At 64.0% G+C, this 18,705-nt stretch overlaps 2 protein-coding genes across 9 annotated transcripts; one reads left to right on the top strand and one right to left on the bottom strand.

Moving 5' to 3' along the window:
- Nucleotides 1-1,526: 1,526 nt before the first annotated feature.
- TRABD (TraB domain containing) lies at nt 1,527-17,324 on the top strand. 8 transcript variants are annotated; one of them, XM_063622494.1, is made up of 10 exons: nt 1,527-1,545; nt 10,788-10,854; nt 11,204-11,282; nt 12,043-12,209; nt 12,603-12,743; nt 14,943-15,053; nt 15,151-15,290; nt 15,570-15,742; nt 15,822-15,933; nt 16,078-17,324. In XM_063622494.1, the coding sequence occupies exons 2-10, from the start codon at nt 10,822-10,824 to the stop codon at nt 16,250-16,252; spliced, it is 1,131 nt and encodes a 376-aa protein (XP_063478564.1). In that variant the 5' UTR covers nt 1,527-1,545; nt 10,788-10,821; the 3' UTR covers nt 16,253-17,324. The 8 variants fall into 8 exon arrangements, with proteins under 8 accessions (XP_063478564.1, XP_055108094.1, XP_063478569.1 ...); XM_055252119.2 differs by lacking the exon at nt 1,527-1,545 and adding an exon at nt 3,712-3,789; XM_063622499.1 differs by lacking the exon at nt 1,527-1,545 and adding an exon at nt 3,727-3,818.
- On the bottom strand, nt 16,823-18,593 carry LOC129467591 (uncharacterized). Its single transcript, XM_055252123.2, has 2 exons — nt 17,832-18,593; nt 16,823-17,299 (listed from the first exon to the last, which is right to left on the bottom strand). Exon 1 carries the CDS (start codon nt 18,514-18,516, stop codon nt 17,860-17,862), a length of 657 nt encoding a protein of 218 aa, XP_055108098.2. The 5' UTR covers nt 18,517-18,593; the 3' UTR covers nt 16,823-17,299; nt 17,832-17,859.
- Nucleotides 18,594-18,705: the final 112 nt, after the last annotated feature.

Raw genomic sequence — 18,705 nt, 5'->3', positions numbered from 1 at the left:
CCACGTCCAGGAGAGGGACACGGTGCCCACAGATCCCGGCCCAGGCCAGCCTGGTTGTGCAGGGAGGGCTGAGCCCTGGGCCTTGACAGCATCGCCTTGGTCCTGCACCCACAGACCAGCTCAGTGGGGAGGGTGGACAGGACATGGCAGCTGAGGAGACCCGAGGGATGCTGGCCTCCAGAGGTAGTGTTTGCCGTGGGTGTCTTTGCTGCTCTCCAGCTGGGGCTGGGGACCCTCCTCACCCTCACACGTGCACCCCGCCCACCTGCACTTGTCCTCCCTGCCGCAGCAGCCACCCAGCGTCCCGCATGGCTCCGCTCTGAAAGGGAGACGTCCGGTAGTCCTTGGAGGCAGCCGGTCTGGGTGGTGCTCAGTCCTGCAGGCCCTGCCTCCCAGCTTGTGAGAGGAGCTGTCGCTGCCCAGAAAATGTCTAGGCTGAGGTGGGGCTTGAGCTGAGCCAGGGCACACAGGAGGCCTCAGGTGGAGCCACCTGGAGTCTTCAATGTGACCAGGGCCACGGGCAGCAGCCACGCTGCCCATCCCCCGCCTGTGGGCCTCGGCCTGGCAGGAGGTGTGAAACCAACTCCTGTCTGGAAAGAGGTTCATGCCTCAAGTGAGCACCCTGCCCTGTGCTGGAGCTGGCCCTCCCTCCGTGCGGCCCGTGCTGGGGAGCTGGTGTCCGTCCTACAGTGAGACGCTGGCTCCCGCCTCTCCCAGGTGACATCACCATCTTATCTCCAGACCTGTTCCTCTGGCTGTGTCCTTGCCAGCTGTGCCACATTCCTAGAGGCAGGCGGGCAGAGGCCTGAAAGGGTGGCGCTCATCCTTGGCACTGGGTCAGGGCTGAACCGGCCCCAACCCCCTTCCCCCCCAGGGCTCCGTCCCTCCGCTTGCCCCAACGCCTGCTTCTGTGGGATTTGTCACTCTGCTCCGAATGGGACTTGGCCCTTCCTCAAGGTCCACCCCTTGAGGACAAAGCCAGCTGGGGACCAAGACGGTCCCTCCCAGCACAAATGGCTTCACACAGTTTGTTTCTGTTCCTGAGGGCCCCCACCCTCCCTAGGGCTCCTTCTCACTCCCCGCAGGGCACCTCAAGAAACCCTCCTCTGGCTGCTCCATGAACAGGGCATCCACATGGCCAGCCCCCCAGGGTCGGGGCCTCAAAAGCTCTGGCACCCCAGGGTGCACGTCCTCCACCTCTACCTGACCCTCTTCCCAAGGCAACCCCGCCTGCCCCCCACAGCGGAAGGGACAGAGCCTGCCCAGAGAAAAGCAGGCTTGGGAGCAGAACTTTGGAAGACAAGCCCAGCCTGAGATGTGGGTGGTGGCCCAGGGCCTGCGGCTGAGGTCCTGCCTCAGTTTCCCCAGCACGCTCCCCGAGGACTCAATCTCCCCCTTTTCTGGTTCTCGCCCCTCACAGCCTATTGCAGCCCTGCAGGGGACCCCAGCCGGATCGGAGGGCAGTTCTGCTTCTCCACTGTCTGCTGCCCACCGGGGGCTGGGATCTCGGACACCCTCCCCTCTCCGACTGGCCACCTTGCCCAGGTGAGTCAGAGGGTCGTTCTGCAGCCCGGGGGCCAGCGTTGGTTTGAAATAGTGACCCCTCCCGCCCTTCCCCCTCCCTGAGCATAAGCAGGCCTGGCAGGTGGACAACACTATCCCTCTCGTGGAGAAGGAGGGGTTCCGGGAGGACCTTGCACCCATCCCAGACGGCCAGGACTGAGAACCCAGGCCTCCAGCCCCCAGGCCAGGGATCTTCCCTCCACACCAGCCCAGCACTGAGAAACGGGTGAGGTGGAGCCGGGGCCACTGCCACCGGCTGCCCTCCTGTGAGGATGTGGCGGAGATGGTCAGAAAGGCAGAATGACCACAAAGGCAGCGAACAATGAGAATGAATGGAGAGGATGTGAGCCAGAGGCCCTAGGGCCCAAAGTGAGTGTCTTCACCAAGGAGGACAGAGGCCTCTCTAAGGCCAGGCCTGGCCCTTTGGGGACCAGGAAGCTGTAGGAGGGGGCGGGGCCTCTTGTGTAAGAATGATCAGTGGGCAGCCAGCCCAGCCTGCTGCTGTGTGGACAGGCATTTTCACCCACCCGCCCCACCCCTGGAAGACCACCCGCAGACTCAGGATCGGGGACCTGAGGGGACCCCTGCAGGCCACCCGAGCCAGGGCAGCTCCTCAGAACCTGGGGCTGGGGCCGGGACCTCCCTTCCTGGAGCCTGGAAGGAAGCAGGCTCCCCAGCATGGAGTCCTGGTGGACGGCCTCAGGCAGACCCAGACCAGGCCCGGGCGCTGCGTTGGACTCCCCCAACCCCGGGCCTGTTGGGTCAGCCTTCCAGGCTCGCTGAAGGTTCCTGCGCGGGGCAGCCGTCACTGAGGTCCTCCCCCTGGCTCCAGAGAGTAGAGAGGTGCGCCCTCCTCCCTCTTCTAAATGGTTCCCCAGCTGGGCCCCACCTGGCCCCTTTCCCCAACTAACTCATCAGTGCCTGGCAGGAAGACACAGCAGCCCTCCGTCGGTGACTGGAGTCCTGGCCCCAGGGCAGGCCCCGCTCCAAGGACCTGATCCTTTGGCTGGGGCAGGGCCGTAGAGGTGGGCGCAGAGCTTCGGGGAGCTAGCCGTAGGGTCCGCGCATGCAGCCCGCAGGCAAACCATCGCCACGCCCACGCCTGCACTAAGCCCAGCGCCAGCGCCAGGTCAGCCAAGAACCCGGGGTCGTGGAGGAGGAGGTCTTGGGCCCGGGATGCGCGGCCGGACCATTGCAGGAGAGAGGGTCAGGCGGACGGCGCAGCAGCTTGCCGGCAGCGAGTCGTCTGCATGCGGCGGCGAAGCGCCCGGGACCCTCGCTGCGCCTGGGCCCCCGTCCGTGCCGGTGCCCGCAGAGCGCAGCAACTTGGCCGCCGGGCCCCAGCCGCCCCGGGAAAGGGTGGGTGCAGCGAGGGGGCCGGGCGCCCGGGCAGGACGGGCGCGGCGGGTGGGGCCAGGCCGTCTCCCCCTGCCCTCGGGGCCGAAAGCGCACGGCGAGAGTCTAGCGTCGGGGTGGCTGCGGCCAGCCGGGTCCCCCTGGAGGCCTCGGGACGATCGGAAGTGACTGAGCGCCCGGGTCCGTGAGGCCGGGGGTCGGCCCGCCCGCCCTAAGACTACCACCTGGTCCCGGTTCTCCGCTGGGCTGGCCGCGGGGCCCCTGGGGCCCGACCTCCCCGGGGTGCCCCAACCTGCGGCAAGGCCGAGGTCCCGCTGAGGCATGAGTCCCGGATCGGGGACGGCTCTGGGCCGATCCCCAGAGGGAAGGGGGCCGGGTCGAGGCCATGTCAGCGCGTTCCTTGATCCCATGTTATCGGCTCCTCGCGTCCCACTATCGGCTGTCCCTTTCGTGCGGGACTGACGGCTCACAGAACAGTTACATTTCAATATCATTCGACTCAAAACTATCCTGTGGACGCCGTGCGAGCATTGTCCCCATTTCACAGCTTGGGAACTGCGACCAGAGAACGTGGGCGCGCCTCGCAAGACCGGGACCGCGGCGGGACTCGAACCCTCCTTCCCGAGTGCGCGCCGATGTTCCTTAGGACCCGGGAGGGGCGGGGGCCTCGCGCGCTGCCCCCTGGGAAGTGTAGTCCGCAGTCGCAGGCCAGGGCCGAGCAGGAGGCGCGTGGGACTACCCTTCCCGGCATGCCGCACGGCCGCCGGCGCCCTCGGCCCGTCTGCCCCGCCCCGCGGCCCCAGCCCGCCCCGTCCGTTGAGGGCCCGCGCCGCATGGAGGCCGGCTGAGGAGCGCCGCTGCCTCGCCTCGGTACGCCGCGCGGCGCGGACGGCGCGTGCGTGAGGACAGGGCCCAGCACCGAGCGGGGGGCGGGCCCGGGTCAGGGCCGTGGGGGGACTGTGGGGGGCGGGGGGAGCGAGCCCGAGTCGGGGGGTGGGGGCCGGGGCCGGGGCCGGGGGGGTCAGGCCCGGGTCAGGTTTTGGGGCCGGGTTAGCAGGTCATGGGGGTCAGGCCCGGGTCGGGTTCAGGTTTTGGGGCCGGGGAAGCAGGTCGTGAGGGTCAGGCCAGGGTCAGGTTCAGGGTTTGGGGCTGGTGGAGCAGGGTCGTGGGGGGCTGGGCCCGGGTCAGGTTTGGGGGCCGGGATGGCAGGTCGTGGGGGGCCAGGCCCGGGTCAGGTTTTGGAGCCGGGGGAGCAGGTCGTGGGGGTCAGGCCCGGGTCAGGTTTGGGGCGGGAGCAAGCCCCGCGCGTCCCCCGCCACCGCTGCTGGGAATGACGCTGCCGAGGAGCAGAGCCCCCCAGGGCTGGGGCGGGGAGGGTCAGCGGCGGCCTCGCGGGAAGGCGCGGGTCGGACCTCGAGTCCCACGGTCCTCGCGGGTCGGGAGGGCCCCAGCCACCCCTGCGTCCCGCCTGTGGTGGAGCCGGCCGAGGTGAGAGTGGAGGAAGGCGGCCCAGGCCTGCGGGTCTCTGGGGGTGCTGGGGGAGGCCGAGCAGGAGGCCCGGGACCCCTGTTGGCCCTCCGGCCCCGCTGAAACCTGGGGCTTCGCTCCTCTGTAGGTGCCTTTGCCCTTCAAGTGGAGCAGAGCGGGGTTCCCATATGGGCGAAGTGGACGCCAGATCGTCCCCCGCTGTGCGCAGCCCAAACTTAAAAGGTCTTTGTAACTGAGCTAGCATGAAGCTGTCGTGTGTCTTTGTCAAAACTCTTACAAGAAAGATGGAGTGGGAGCTGTCTGGGCATTAGCGTCCCAGAAACAACCAGGAACTTGTGGAGGTGCTAAGCTCTCTGCGGGGACTCCCGCAGCCTCGGTAGCCTCCAGATGGGCGCCTCCTAGCTTTCAGGTCCCTGAAGAGGCCGTGTGCAGGCCGCCAGGCTCACTGCCCTGTGTGTCTCTGCTCCCCGCTTGCTGCCACCGCCCCTGCAGTATGACTGGTGGGGATGCTGGCCAGCCTCGCCGGAGGCCCTGATGCTGTGGGGTCCGAGGAGGGGGCCTGGCAGGGTGGGTGGGTGGCAGGCGCCTGTGGGGCCCCCCCGCATGTAGGGGCTCTGCATTGACTGTGACCAGGTCCTGGGAGGTTGGGAGCTGCCAGGTGTGCTGGCAAGGAGGCCTCGGGCTCTGGCTCAGGTGTGTTTCCCGTCTCCCAGTTCTGCCACACCTGCGTGAAGCGGTCCCACCAAACCCGGGAGGGGTTTCCTGTGGCCAAAGGTGCCAGGCCTCAGAAACAGGAAGCAGGGGAGGTCAGAGCTCTGGGGCCACACCCTGGTCCCTCCAAGTTTGTCATTTCTGCAACCCCCAGGTCTGACCAGTTTGGAACCTGGGCTTTCTGAGCTGGTCTAGTGGGTTGGTTGAGAGATGGGGGTTTTTCTGGGAATTGCATTTGGTGCTAGCCAGCTTTTGGTCTGCACTAGGAAGCTAGGCTGGAGTCTGGGAGGCAGTTCGTAGTGGGGTGAAGGGGATAAGATGGGTGTCTTAGCTCTAGCTGCTGTAACAAAACATCACAGACCAGAAAACTTTAAAAAACAACAGGCTGGGCCAGGTGCAGTGGCTCACGCCTGTAATCCCAGCACTTTGGGAGGCCGAGGCGGGCGGATCACGAGATCAGGAGATCGAGACCATCCTGGCCAACATGGTGAAACCCTGTCTCTACTAAAAAATACAAAAAATTAGCTGGGTGTAGTGGCAGGCGCCTGTAGTCCCAGCTAATCGGGAGGCTGAGGCAGGAGAATGGCGTCAACCCGGGAGGCGGAGCTTGCAGTGAGCCAAGATCATGCCACTGCACTCCAGCCTGGGCAACAGAGTGTGACTCTGTCTCAAAAACAAAAATGAGGTCTTGACCTGGCGCGGTGGCTCACGCCTGTAACCCCAGCACTTTGGGAGGCTGAGGTAGGTGGATCACGAGGTCAGGAGTTCAACACCAGCCTGGCCAAGATGGTGAAACCCCATCTCTACTAAAAATACAAAAATTAGCTGGGTGTAGTGGCACACCCCTATAATCCGAGCTACTCGGGAGGCTGAGGCAGGAGAATCGCTTGGACCTTGGGGTGGGGGAGGTTGCAGTGAGCTGAGATCACACCACCGCACTCCAGCCTGGGCGACAGAGTGACACTCCATCTTAAAAAAAAAAATGAGGTCTCGCTAAGTTGCCCAGGCTGGTCTTAAACTCCAGACCTCAGACAATTCTCCTACCTCAGCCTCTCCTGAGTAGCTGGGGCTGTGAGCGAGTAGGCTCCTCCCACCATGCCTCACTGGTGCTGGGAAAAAAACTTAACAAATTTATTTTCTCAGAGTTCTAGGGGCTGGACGTCCCAGATCAAAGGTGCTGGTCCCTGGTTGCCATGCAGCCTCCTGGCTTGTAGATGGGCCCCCTCTCGTGGCATCCTTACCCGGGGGAGCGAGAGCTGCATGGTGTCTCTTCCAGGAGTACCAACCCTGTCATGGGGGCTATGCACTCATGACCTCATCTGAACCTGATCACCTCCCGGAGGCCCTGCCTTCTAATACCTTCATAGTGGGAGTTAGGGCTCTAACCTGTGGGTTTTGGGGGACACAGTTCAGTCTGTAGCAGTGGGACCTGAGCAGGCAGGTGGGATGCGCTGTCTGAGGCAGCTGTGGAGCCTGACGCTCACACTGGATGTCACGTCCTGGGACAGAAGCCCTGCGGGACATTTTGGATGCAGACAGCTGTCTCTGACGCCAGAGGACTATAGATGCCGCTCTGATTTTGTGTCCTAGGGCCGCACACCACAGGCAGAGCCCTAACAGAGTGGGCTTTTGCGCACAACAGATGTTCTCCTGGGGCTGTTGGGAATTCTCAGAGGCTTCGTCTGCACAGAGGATCATGGTTTCCAAAGCCAGATATCCCTTTTTACAGATGAGGGACAGTGCTTGGAGAACAAGTGTCTTCAGAGGCAGTGTCTAGGGTCTCCTGAAATCGGGCTGCTATGTCTTTTCTTGCCCTGTGGGTCTCCACCCCGTTCTCTGCCTTCGGGACAGATTGTGCTGCGGCAGAGAAGCTCGAGGCCGAGGCTGACTGCTAAAGCAGCGTCTGAATGTGGCTTGTGCTTGCAGCCCAGAGAGGGCCTCCTGTGTGGGGCAGGTGGGATGCTGGCCCTGGAGGCAGGTTCCCGCTTTAAACGGGGGCTCCTGCCCAGAGCATCCGGCCCAGGGCAGCGCTGGGGTCTGAGATCCGAGGACCCTGTCTGCCGGCTACCCATGCCCAGGAGGCATGTCTCACAAATCGTGTTCAGCACCCACCCCAGTCCTGCTCGGTGGAGTGAAGCACAGCTGGTCTGATACAAGCGTCTGGCTTCCTGCGAGGCTGCACCGCTTCCCAGCGGGTTGGCCTTGCGGGTAACAACGCCAGAAGCCACTGTGAGGCTCCCTGGGGCAGTGCCAGCACTGGGGATTTGGGAAGGAGAGGTGTCTGTCCCCCCAGAGGGGCAGCCAGGGTCTGCTGGTCTCTGCTGATGGGCCTGAGCCTATCTGAAAAGGACAGGTAGGAAGGGGGTGGCTGCAGTGTGCACTGGCCGGACCCCAGGTGATGCTCTGCTGGGACCCAGAGGGGGTGGCTGCAGTGTGCGCTGGCTGGACCCCAGGTGATGCTCTGCTGGGACCCAGAGGTTGTGGGGGTGGGAACCAGGTGGGTGGTTCTTCAGACATTGCCTCTGAAGACACTTCAGAGTCCAGGCTCAGCACCTGTGGCTTTTGGGCCAGGGCCTTTTGCTCACCGCCAGGCAGCTGGGAGAGGCTCTGGGCCCAGCCGTGAATGTCTGAGAGCACAGCTGCCTGGGAGCAGACTAGAGGGAGGAGGGCTGGTAACCTGAAATCACACCCTAGAGCTCTCCAGGGGCCTCGGCGAGGAGGGAACGAGAGTGTTGGGACTGTAAGGGTGACTGTCAGAGACGTCCCCCAGAATCACGGGCTTTAGGTGCTGGGGGGGCCTCAGTGACCTTCCCGTCTGGCCCCCTGCGGGCAGCACGCCTCTGCTGAGAGGCTGCAGGGGCCAGGGCTGGGGGCTGGCACCGCCTCTGGTGGTGCTGACATCGTCCTGCTCAAGGCTTGGCTGCCGGCCCAGGAAGGCTTCTCTGCCCGCCCTGACAGGAGACCTATGCACGCCCACCCCATGGCACAACTGGGGTCAGGACCAGCGCCTGCTGCTGCACCGAGACCCTGCCCTGTCCATGGCCACAGGCATACCCTGGGCCGGCCTCAGAGGCCGGTCTGGCCAGGCTGGGTGGAGGGTGGGGGCTGACCGCAGACCTGGGGCTGCCACACCCATGGGGGAAGGGCTGTGGCGACGTGGGCGCCTCCTGTTGGCTGGGCCGACGCAGCCTCCCGCCTGGCTGCACAGGAGTTTCTTTGAGTTTCCCCCGTGCGCCTCTGCAGCCTTGCGCTGCTCTAATAGTCCCGACTTCCGTGTGTGAGTTTCCCCCGTGCGCCCTGGCAGTCTCGCGCTGCTCCTAAGAGTCCCGGCTTCCGTGTGCAGCTAGACCCAGGGAGGCGGCCGTCCCCCCGACGGGGTGCTTGTCTGGGCCGGCTGGCCTGGCAGCTACTCACAACAGTTTCCAGTGGGTTCCGGTCAGGTTGCATCGTGGAGCTTTCACCCACAAAGGGGGAAGGAGGCGGCCCAAGGGGCCGAGGCCTGGCCTTGCCCTGACGGGCACCAGCAGCACTTCCTGGATGTGCCAACCATTAAGACACCCAGGCCAGGGTTGGGTCCAGACTCAATCCCAGGTGGAAAGGAGTGGGACCCCCTGCCAAGGCCGCAAGGCCCCATAGGGGAGCCTGTGGGGCGGGCTCCCCTTGCCCTCTGCAGAGGCTCAAGGCCCCCGGGGACAGGAGGACTGGGTTCCCAGGCCAGCATGGTGTTTATCAGCTATCTCCTTAGTCTCAGCTGACCTCCCCCGACCACGGCCCCATTGCACCACCTGCCCCAAGCCAGGCCAGTTCCTCTCCCAGAAGTCCTGGCTGTCCAAGAAGAGGGCAGGATAAGCTGCCTTCTTCTCGGTCAGCTTCAGATGGGGCCTCTGGTTGCACTGAGACAGGCCTCTTCCCCTGCTCAGAGCCGTCCCTGCTCCCCCAGCCCCTGAGCTGCCCTCCTAGACACTGCACGGAGAGCTCCTTCCTGTTCACAGGTGAGGACACCCGAGCTTGGAGGCATCTTAACTTGGATGTGCGTGGCCAGGACCCAGCTGGGTCTGTAAGTCCTGGCTGGGGCCGGGGTCTGTGCCTGCTGCGGCTGTGTGCCAACAGGGTTTGCAGAGGAAAGGAACCTGATGTAGCATCTTATTGCTCATTGTTCCTTTTTCTTATGAGTTCGAGAAGTAGGCAGCGGTAGTGACATGAAAATGGCCCCAGATGCACGCAGGCATCAGTGCAGAACCCGGCAGTGGCCCCTCTGAAGCACATCCTACAAGCCCTGTCGTTTCCCCCACAGTTGCTCATCTCTGACTGATGCAGACACTTCAAGACAAAACCACAACACCTTGCACGATTAGACAGCTCAGAATGTTTTCCAACGGCTCATTTTTATTTTTTACTTTTTTTTTTTCTTGAGACAGAGTCTCCCTCCGTCACCCAGACTGGAGTGCAGTGACAGGATCTCAGCTCACTGCAACCTCGGCCTCCTGGGTTCAAAGCGATTCTCCCACCTCAGCCTCCCCAGTAGCTGGGATTACAGGTGTGCACCACCACGCCTGGCTAATTTGTGTATTTTCAGTAGAGACGGGGTTTCACCAGGATGGTCTATGTTGGCCAGGCTGGTCTCGAACTCCTGAGCTCAGGCAGTCCACCCACCTTGGCCCCTCAAAGTGCTGGGATTACAGGTGTGAGCCACCGCGCCTGGCCTGTTTGGGATATTTTAATGATTCTGCCTGGTGACACATCCATCCACCGGGACATGAGCCACTGACTTTGTAAACAGTCGCTCCTGGCACTCCGTGGCTGAGCACATTCAGGAAGAGCCACGTGGTGCGGCAGGGCCCGTGGCCAGTCTCAGGACAGCCTGCTGGTCCCTGGCCCCGCCTCGAGGGGCTTCGCGCAGGTCTCGCCGATGCTCCGTGGGTCTTGGCCGGTGCGTGCCTCTGGTGCTGCAGGTGCCTGGCTGTTTTCTTTCTCTCCCTCAGGCTCCTGGGCCCCCGGCCTGAGCTCCTGGTTTCTCTCTGAGAGTCTGTGGGGAGCTGTGATGCCTCGGGGCAGCCCCCTCGCGTGGCTACCCCAGTCTGTCCAGGTTTCTACCATGGTTCCTTCCACACCACGTTTGTCTCTTAAACTGGGAGAGAAGGTCTTAGCTCCAAACACGTTGATTTGTGTGCTTTGTGGATTCCTCCGTCTGTACTGACTCTGCGCTGATGTTGTTGCCCAGGCCGTAGTTACTGAAAGGGGAAGTGGCTTTTGTACAAAGGCCCTGGGGTCTTTGCCATGTGTCAGCAGCTGCGTTGCTGTGTCCTGAGATCATGTGTGGACCCCAGGGCCGCCTTCCTATGTCTGCCCACCGTGCCGCGGTGAGGGTTGGGTAGCTCTGGCCCTGTTCTGAGTGAGGCCTGTGCACCAGCAACCCGCCCTGGGCCCGTCTGCATTTGGCTTATGCTGGGGTCCCCGGGGACCTGCCAGCCTTTCCCCACCCGGGCCTGACCTGAACGGACCCTGGACCTCAGTAGCCTTTGATGGGCAGGAGGCATTTGGGGATATGGGGGAAGGAGCCCCTAGTCCCACCCAACAGATGGTTCTAGACTGACCGGGCACTACGCAGTGAGTCCTGAGCCAGGCCTGGGGCTCCAGGTGGAAACTCTGCCTCTCACACCTTTCCTCAGGCTCCCCACCGGTGCAGGAAGCCACCGCCCAGCCATGGACGGGGAGGAGCAGCAGCCACCGCATGAGGTGAGGTGGAGGCTGGGCTGGCTGCACAGAGACAGGGGCGGGGGGCTTCCCCACTGTGTGGGCTCTTCAGGGTCAGGCAGGAGGCACCTCCGAGGGAGAGGGGCCCTGGGCTGAGTGGCCTGGTGGCCCTGTCTGCCCAGCTTGATGGCGGCTGTGCCAGTGATGGCCAAGCAGGAGGGGTACTGGCAGTGTGGGGCCTAGGCTCTGCGGAGGCCCTGCTTTTCAGGGTGTGTGGTCCACACAGCGGCCACAGGGCCCTTTCCAGGGTACGTGGTCCGTGGAGTTGCCACGGAGCCCTGGCTTTCTGGGGTGCATGAACCTTGACTTGAACTCTCCTTTCTACCTGCAGGCCGACGTGGAACCTGTTGTGCCGTCGGAGGCTTCAGAGCCAGTGCCCAGGGTGCTTTCTGGAGACCCCCAGAACCTGTGTACGTGTCCCTCAGGGTCCTGGCACGTTCCCCGGTGTTGGGCTGTTGAGTCAGGGAGGAGGGGGAGGCAGCCAACCGCTGCCAGGGGCTTGGAGCTTGTGGTGAGCAGGGGCCCTGGCCGAGACCTGGGGTAGGTGCCGCTAGGCCTGGTGCCCCCCAACAGCAGCTGCTAGTGGGCCCTGCCTGGCAGTGGAGCCTCTTGGAGGGGTACAAGCAGCACAGGCCGGCCCCTGGGCATGGGGGGCTCTTGAGCACAAGCAGTGTGAGCGGCACGGGAGTCCCTCCTTGTGGAGTGGGGGATCCTTCCTTGCTGTGGCCTCAGCCTGTCCTTCCTGACAGTATGAGCGGCACAGGAGTCCCTCCTTGCTGTGGCCTCAGCCTGTCCCTCCTGAGTGGGGTGGGGGGGCCTGTTTCGCCTCAGAGCCCCTCCCCTAGCTGAGCCCCCTGGGGCACCTGCCCCCACTGTTCCCCACACCGAACCTCATCCACAGCAGCCCCCAAGGTCGCCCTCACGGGGTGTATGGGACACAGGACTCCTGAGGCCCTGGCTTCTCAAAGGCGTCCAGCTCACAGAGGGGTAGCCGGTGTTCCCATCACCGGGCAGGCCAAGCATGTGGAGTGTGACGCTCATCAGGGAGCATGTGCTCTGCACTATTCGGTTCTCAGAACCCGGGAGGGTTCCAGAGCCCAGGCTGCCAGCAGGCCCAGTGGCGTCCTTGGGGTGGGCCCGGCACCACAACGGCCTGTGCTGCTGTTGCAGCCGACGTGGACGCCTTCAACCTGCTCCTGGAGATGAAGCTGAAGCGGCGGCGTCAGCGGCCCAACCTGCCGCGCACTGTGACCCAGTTGGTGGCTGAGGACGGGAGCAGGGTGTATGTGGTGGGGACAGCCCACTTCAGCGACGACAGCAAGAGGGACGTTGTGAAGGTGAGCGCCGCCACCCGCCACAGCCCGGACACGGGTTGGTGTAAGCTCCTGTGTCCTGCACTCAGGGACGTTGTGGTAGGGCCCGTGTGCCCGTGTGTGTGCACCACAGGCCACCTGCTTCAACACTGTGCTCCCTGGGAGTGGCGAGGTGGGCTTCCTGCCTGGGAGCCATGACAGCCTTCTGCGTTTTCCCACTTAACAAGCGAACAAGCCTCACAGCTTCCTCTCTTGTCGCTTAGAGAATTGAGCTGTCACTACAGCAGCGGCGTTAGCTAGCCCTGGGGTGACGCCAAGGCTGGCTGCTCCTGGGATGGGGCCCCTGGTGCTGGCGTCAGCTGTGCTGAGGGGCAGGGAGCGGCCGTGTTCACGAGGTGTGACTTGTGGCTGTTGCAGACCATCCGGGAGGTGCAGCCTGATGTGGTGGTCGTGGAGCTCTGCCAGTACCGTGTGTCCATGCTGAAGATGGACGAGAGCACGCTGCTGCGGGAGGCCCAGGAGCTCAGCCTGGAGAAGCTGCAGCAGGCCGTGAGGCAGGTGCGCAGCCGCGGGCCAGGGTCGGGGTCGGGGTCAAAGCCACCCGTGTGCCTGTTGCCCAGGTTCCTCCCACAACCCATGCCCCCAGTCCATGTGGCTGTGCCTGGCCTGCCCGGGGGATTGCTGGGTTAGGGACCTCCCCTGGGCCAGGAGAAAGGAAAGAGGCTGCATTACCCGGTTTCAGGCAAGGGAGGAGGAAATGGGTGGCTCTCCAAGCTGAGGCAGGGGCTGGTCACCCGAGGACTGGGTTGCTGAGCAGTCGCTGGGGATGGGTCAGGTCTCAGTGCAAGGCTGGCCCCCCAGGTCCCATGCCCAGGCCCAAAGTGGGTGGGGCTCAGGGCTTCTCCTGTCCCCACTTCTCCAGCCCTGCAGTGACCGGAAAGGCAGGACTTTCTCATTGCTCTTTGTGTTTTCGTTTTTTTTTTTTTTTTTTTGAGACAGAGTCTCGCTCTGTTGCCCAGGCTGGAGTGCAGTGGTGCACTCTTGGCTCACTGCAAGCTCCGCCTCCTGAGTTCTAGCGATTAGTGATTCTCCTGCCTCAGCCTCCTGAGTAGCTGGGATTACAGGCGCCCGCCACCACACCTGGCTAATTTTTTGTATTTTTAGTAGAGACGGGGTTTCGCCATGTTGCCCAGGTTCATCTCAAACTCCTGAGCTCAGGCAGTCCACCTCCCTCGGCCTCCCAAAGTGCTGGGATTACAGGCGCGAGCCACCGTGCCCGGCCAGTCTTGGTGTTTTCAAAGGGGACCCAGCATGCCTGACCCCAGCCCTGCTCAGTCTGCCTTCCCCCTGTTCAAAGGAAACAATTGTAATGAGATCTTACAGAAATGTCCCTAAACATTTGGCGCCTGCCTTTCATTTTTTAATCTCTCCAGATGAGGGAAGTCACCAAAGACCTCTGTGGGCCGTCTTATAAAGGGCAGTCCCCGGTCCAGCCAGGGCCCAGCACTGGGCAGCCTCCCCACCAGAGCCTGGGCCCAGTGATCTCGAAGGGGCATAGAATTCGACAGTGTTGTGCTGCTCACTGCTGCGGTGTCACAGAGGGAAGGGGACGTGGGGCGGGGTCTGGGAGACACCAAGTGTCCGCCTCACCTGTCCCCTCCCGGGGGACACTCGCTGTGCTCTGGTGTCTAGGTTTCTACTGGGGTTGGTCACAGGCACATTTGAGCTCAGGCCCCAGCCCCTCCAGAGGTGGAGTTGGTCCCAGCGGACCAAGGCCCCATGCACGGCTCCTCCTAAGTTAGCCTGGGCTCTCCAGGGTGGCCTGGGCTCCCAGGAAACAAGGGCACTCCATCAGGCGGGACATTCCCAGGGCTCAGGGCTCAGGCCCAGACCTTCCCTGGGCCCATGCAGGGTGTGAGCAGTTGCCGGCGCTGTGTGGCCCCCGGGGCTTTGCTGCCCTTCCGCGGGCATCATCTCCTTCACATGTGGACACCCCCGTGGTCCCAGCCGGCTGGCGAGACCAGGGGCAGTAGGCCTCGGGCTGTGGTTGCTGAAGATGGGGGTGGCCTGGTGTCTGCACCAGCGGCGGTGCTGTGCTGGCCTCAGGAGGCAGGTGTGAGTGGCGAGGCCCCTTCTCCAGCCTGCCTGCCCAGCACCCAGCATCTGTGCCAGCTCAAGGCGGCCCCTTCGCAGCACGAGACTGCCTCGTGGAGGCCTTTTCTTCTTCTTTTTTTTTTTTGAGACAGAGCAGTCTCGCTCTGTCACCCAGGCTGGTGATCTCGGCTCACTGCAACCTCTGCCTCTGGGGTTCAAGTGATTCTCCTGCCTCAGCCTCCCGAGTAGCTGGGATTACAGGCACCCACCACCACAACTGGCTAATTTTTATATGTTTAGTAGAGATGGGGTCTCGCCATGTTGGCCAGGCTGGTCTGAGAGAGAACTCCTGACCTCAGGTGATCCACCTGCCTCGGCCTCCCAAAATGCTGGGATTACAGGCGTGAGCCACCGTGCCCGGCCCGTGAAGGTCTTTTCTGAAGGGAGCTACCTTTGAGAAGTGCCTGTTGGGACAGAACTCCCTGCTCTGGTCTGACCCTCTGCATGCTAGGGTGGTCCTGCACTTGTCAGGGAGGAGGCCAGGGAAACAGCATGGGGCTGGGGCAGGGCTCTGCGCTGGTGCTGCCATCCCAGTTCTGCCGTTCCCCCAGCGCAGCCCCCCACCCGCCCCCTCCAGCTGATGCCTGCTCCCTCTCTCTGCAGAACGGGCTCATGTCGGGGCTGATGCAGATGCTGCTGCTGAAGGTGTCTGCACACATCACTGAGCAGCTGGGCATGGCCCCAGGCGGCGAGTTCAGGGAGGCCTTCAAGGAGGTGGGCATAGGGCGAGGTAGGGGGTGGCCACAGGGATGTGGCTCACAGGGGTGGTCCGGGGCTCCCACTGCTCCCCAACGCCCAGCCTCTGCTCCAGGCCAGCAAGGTGCCTTTCTGCAAGTTCCACCTGGGTGACCGGCCCATCCCCGTCACCTTCAAGAGGGCCATCGCTGCGCTCTCCTTCTGGCAGAAGGTCAGGCTGGCTTGGGGCCTGTGCTTCCTGTCAGACCCCATCAGGTAGGGCTGCCCGCAGGACCCTGGGCAACCTCTTGTCAGACCCCATCAGGTAGGGCTGCCCTGGGGACCCCGGCCGGCCTGCAGGGTGGTCTGTGGGAGGCTCCAGGCCCTCCTGTGCAGGTCCAAGCGCAGCCAATCCTCACTCAAGGCCTTCCCTGCCCTTTCCTTCCGCCACAAATCCCAAACAAACGTGCTGTGGTCCCTGCCCGGTGTCCACAGTGCCAGCCCCCCCAACCCGTTGCCCCATCCCTGCGGGGCTGCAGCCACCCCTCTCCACAGCAAGGATGACGTGGAACGCTGCAAGCAGAAGGACCTCCTGGAGCAGATGATGGCAGAGATGATTGGCGAGTTCCCGGACCTGCACCGCACCATTGTCTCGGAGCGGGACGTCTACCTGACCTACATGCTGCGCCAGGCCGCCCGGCGCCTCGAGCTGCCTCGGGCCTCTGACGGTGACGGCTGCCCCCAGGCGTGGGACCCCCTGTGAGGCCGAGGCCCGAGCAGGTACTGACCCTTTGTCCTTCCCCACAGCCGAGCCCAGGAAGTGCATCCCCTCCGTGGTCGTGGGCGTTGTGGGCATGGGCCACGTGCCTGGCATCGAGAAGAACTGGAGCACCGACCTCAACATCCAGGAGATCATGACGTGAGTGCCCGCCCCGCCCCGCAAGCCCCCAGTTGGAGGCTGAGCCCCCAGGAGGCCAACCACACGCAGCAGTGACCCGGGCGTGGGGGCTGGGGTATGGGGAGCCCACCCCCAGCCAGGCCCAGCGCCCCCTCCCTCCCGCAGCGTGCCCCCGCCGTCCGTCTCCGGCAGAGTGTCTCGGTTGGCCGTGAAGGCCGCCTTCTTCGGCCTGCTGGGCTACAGCCTGTACTGGATGGGCCGCCGCACCGCGAGCCTGGTCTTGTCGCTGCCCGCCGCGCAATACTGCCTGCAGAGGGTGACCGCGGCCCGGCACAAGTAGGAGACTGCTCCCCGCCCGCTCGGGCCCCTGAGGAGCCGGTGCCCCTGCGGCACTTCTGGGTGCCAGGTGCATCCTAGCCCGCCCGAGGCCCCTGCCACCCCCCATGGGGGTCTGGGCCCGGCCTCGCCTGCCCTCCTGGGCCAGTCACCCCTCCCCCAGCCCACCCAAATAAAGGATTATTTAACTGTCTGAGCTCAGGCCTCCCGGCAGCCCCTCCCCTCCCACACTGCAGGGGCCGTTCACCGGCTTCTGGACAAGATGCCCGGCTCCGAGGGGGCAGGGGCTTGTAGGAGGGGCTGAGGCGTGTGCTGCCCTCTCAGCCCTGGTGGCGGGCGGGGGACAATGGCCACTGTCCCTACCTCACTGTGCCTTCCTGTGCTCCAGCCACGGGAGCGTCGGCCCAGGGGCGGCTCCTGGGGGCTCCAGGGCAGGCGAGACTGGGAAAGGCCCAGCCCTCGAGCTCCAGCCGACCCCACCGTGCCCCTGGCATCCTGGCGCCGGCCGCCACCTCCCCGGCACCGTCTGCCTGCAGGGATTCTGTGTTTTTGGCTTTTTTAATGTCTCAAAATCTTTTACTCAGGTAATTTTAATTTCAAAGAGAAAAACTGAAGTAAATGTCAAAAAACACCAGCCTTAAATCCAGAGGGACAGAATTCGTGTTCTTGGGTCTGTCCCGAGTGGGCTTGCAGCCAAACATCAGCTCTGGGTCCAAGCGCGGCCTCAGCTGGGAGCCTGTGTCCTGAGCCCCCGGAGCGAAGGGGTGCCTGGGGCGTCTTGGCCCTCTGTGGGCAGACAATGTGTGCATCTATGTGGAAGGCCAAGGACATGGGCTGTGGCCAGGCCTGCCCCGCTTAGGCCCCCTACCCGGCAGCCGTCTGTGTGTGGGGCCTCCCTCCTGGCTGTCCAGGACACGGCCTGTGCAGCCCCAGCCTGGACCCAGGCCATCTCTGGTTGTGTCTGTGCCGACTCAGTGTTGAATCAAATCAGGTGTGCGTCAGGAGCTGGCCGTGTCCTTCCTGCCACACTCGGGGATTCATTCCTTAGAAACTGAAATAAATTCTAATTTTGGAAACTCCTGTTTTGTGACGTGTGGAAATGGGGTGCAGGTAATGAAGGATCCCAGCCTCTTCCCCAGTGCTCCAGTGCAGCGGGTGCTCGTGGCCCTGCCGGGGCCCTGGGGGAACTTGCCTGGTTTCCAGCAGAAGAGACAGTTACTGTCCCTCCATGCTGACCTGTGGGACCCTTCTCACCCACCAGGTGGGACGCAGGTGGCCTGCTGACACTCAAGACCCTCCATACCCAGTCCCACCAGATTCCAGAGTGTGGACCAGAATGAGCCAGACTGGGGCCCCGGGGGGTCGAGGAGACATCAGGAGGGCCCAGGGCCTGGGGAACAGGGAGGGGTAACACCTGCCAAGGAGGATGCTGGGAACAGGGGTGCCCAGAGCGGCCAGCGGGGGCTGCTGAAGAGGGAACGGTTGCTGTGGGCTGCAGAGGAGGGTTGGGCACGGGGACCTCACCACATTATCCCTCATCCAGTGACCTGCCCAACCCACGCAGAGGGTCCTGAGGGCTTCACCTGCAGCCCCAAAGGGGCAGAGCTGGGGTCACGCAGAGTCTCGGAAGCCCACGCTGTGGCCCCAGGAGAAGGTTCTGGATGTAGCTCCTGTAAGTGAAGGGTGGACTCGCGCCGCTGCCGGTATAAAGGGAAACCACAGGCAGGAGGGAGGCGCTTTCAGGATCCGCGGCCACCGGCCTCTCAGACAGTCCTCTGGGGCCGGGTACGGAGGAGATGGAAAGCGGGGACACCACAGGCTCATCTGAACCCCCGCGTTCATTCGGACACACAGACCCCAAACTCCTCCCCCAGGGGTCGGGTCCCTCAAGCCAGCCGAAGACCCCGGTGCCCGCCCAGCCCTCCGGGAGGGTCTGCGCCTGCGGTCTCGCGGGGCCTCTCCGAGCCCGGGCGCTGTTCCATCGGCGGGGCACAGGTCCAAGGCCCCTTCTCTCCTAGACGGCAGGCGAGGGGCCCGAGAGGCCGGAGGCCAGGGGACAAGGTCCCCGAGAGGCGGCGCGAGGCTCCGGCGGCCCAGAACCGCGGCGGGGTCCAGGTGGAGTCCCGGCCGCCTGTGGGGCGCGGCGCTAAGCCCAGGCCCGACCCGAACGGACGCGGGCCTCGGTCCCCGCTGCCGGCGCCGGTGCAGCCAAAGAAATTGGGGCTGCCCGAGCGGGGTCATCGCTGGTGGTCTCGGAGGCGTTCCCATCTGCCACGCCGTTCGCGGCAGCGCGCGCCCCGTGACGCCGGCAGTCACCCCGGACGCCTCCGACCCTCTGGCCAGGAGATGCGGACAGACGGACGAGGCAGCCAATTAGAGCCCGGCCAGACACCGCGCCCCTCCCGCCCCACACACGCCCACTGGCGATTGGGTTGCGCGACGCGCGGGGCGGGGCTT

The sequence above is a fragment of the Symphalangus syndactylus genome, chromosome 18 (genome assembly GCF_028878055.3).
Source record: "Symphalangus syndactylus isolate Jambi chromosome 18, NHGRI_mSymSyn1-v2.1_pri, whole genome shotgun sequence".
Classification (NCBI taxonomy): domain Eukaryota; kingdom Metazoa; phylum Chordata; class Mammalia; order Primates; family Hylobatidae; genus Symphalangus; species Symphalangus syndactylus.
Note: the sequence above shows the minus strand (reverse complement) of the source record. Positions and strands in the feature narration are given on the sequence as shown.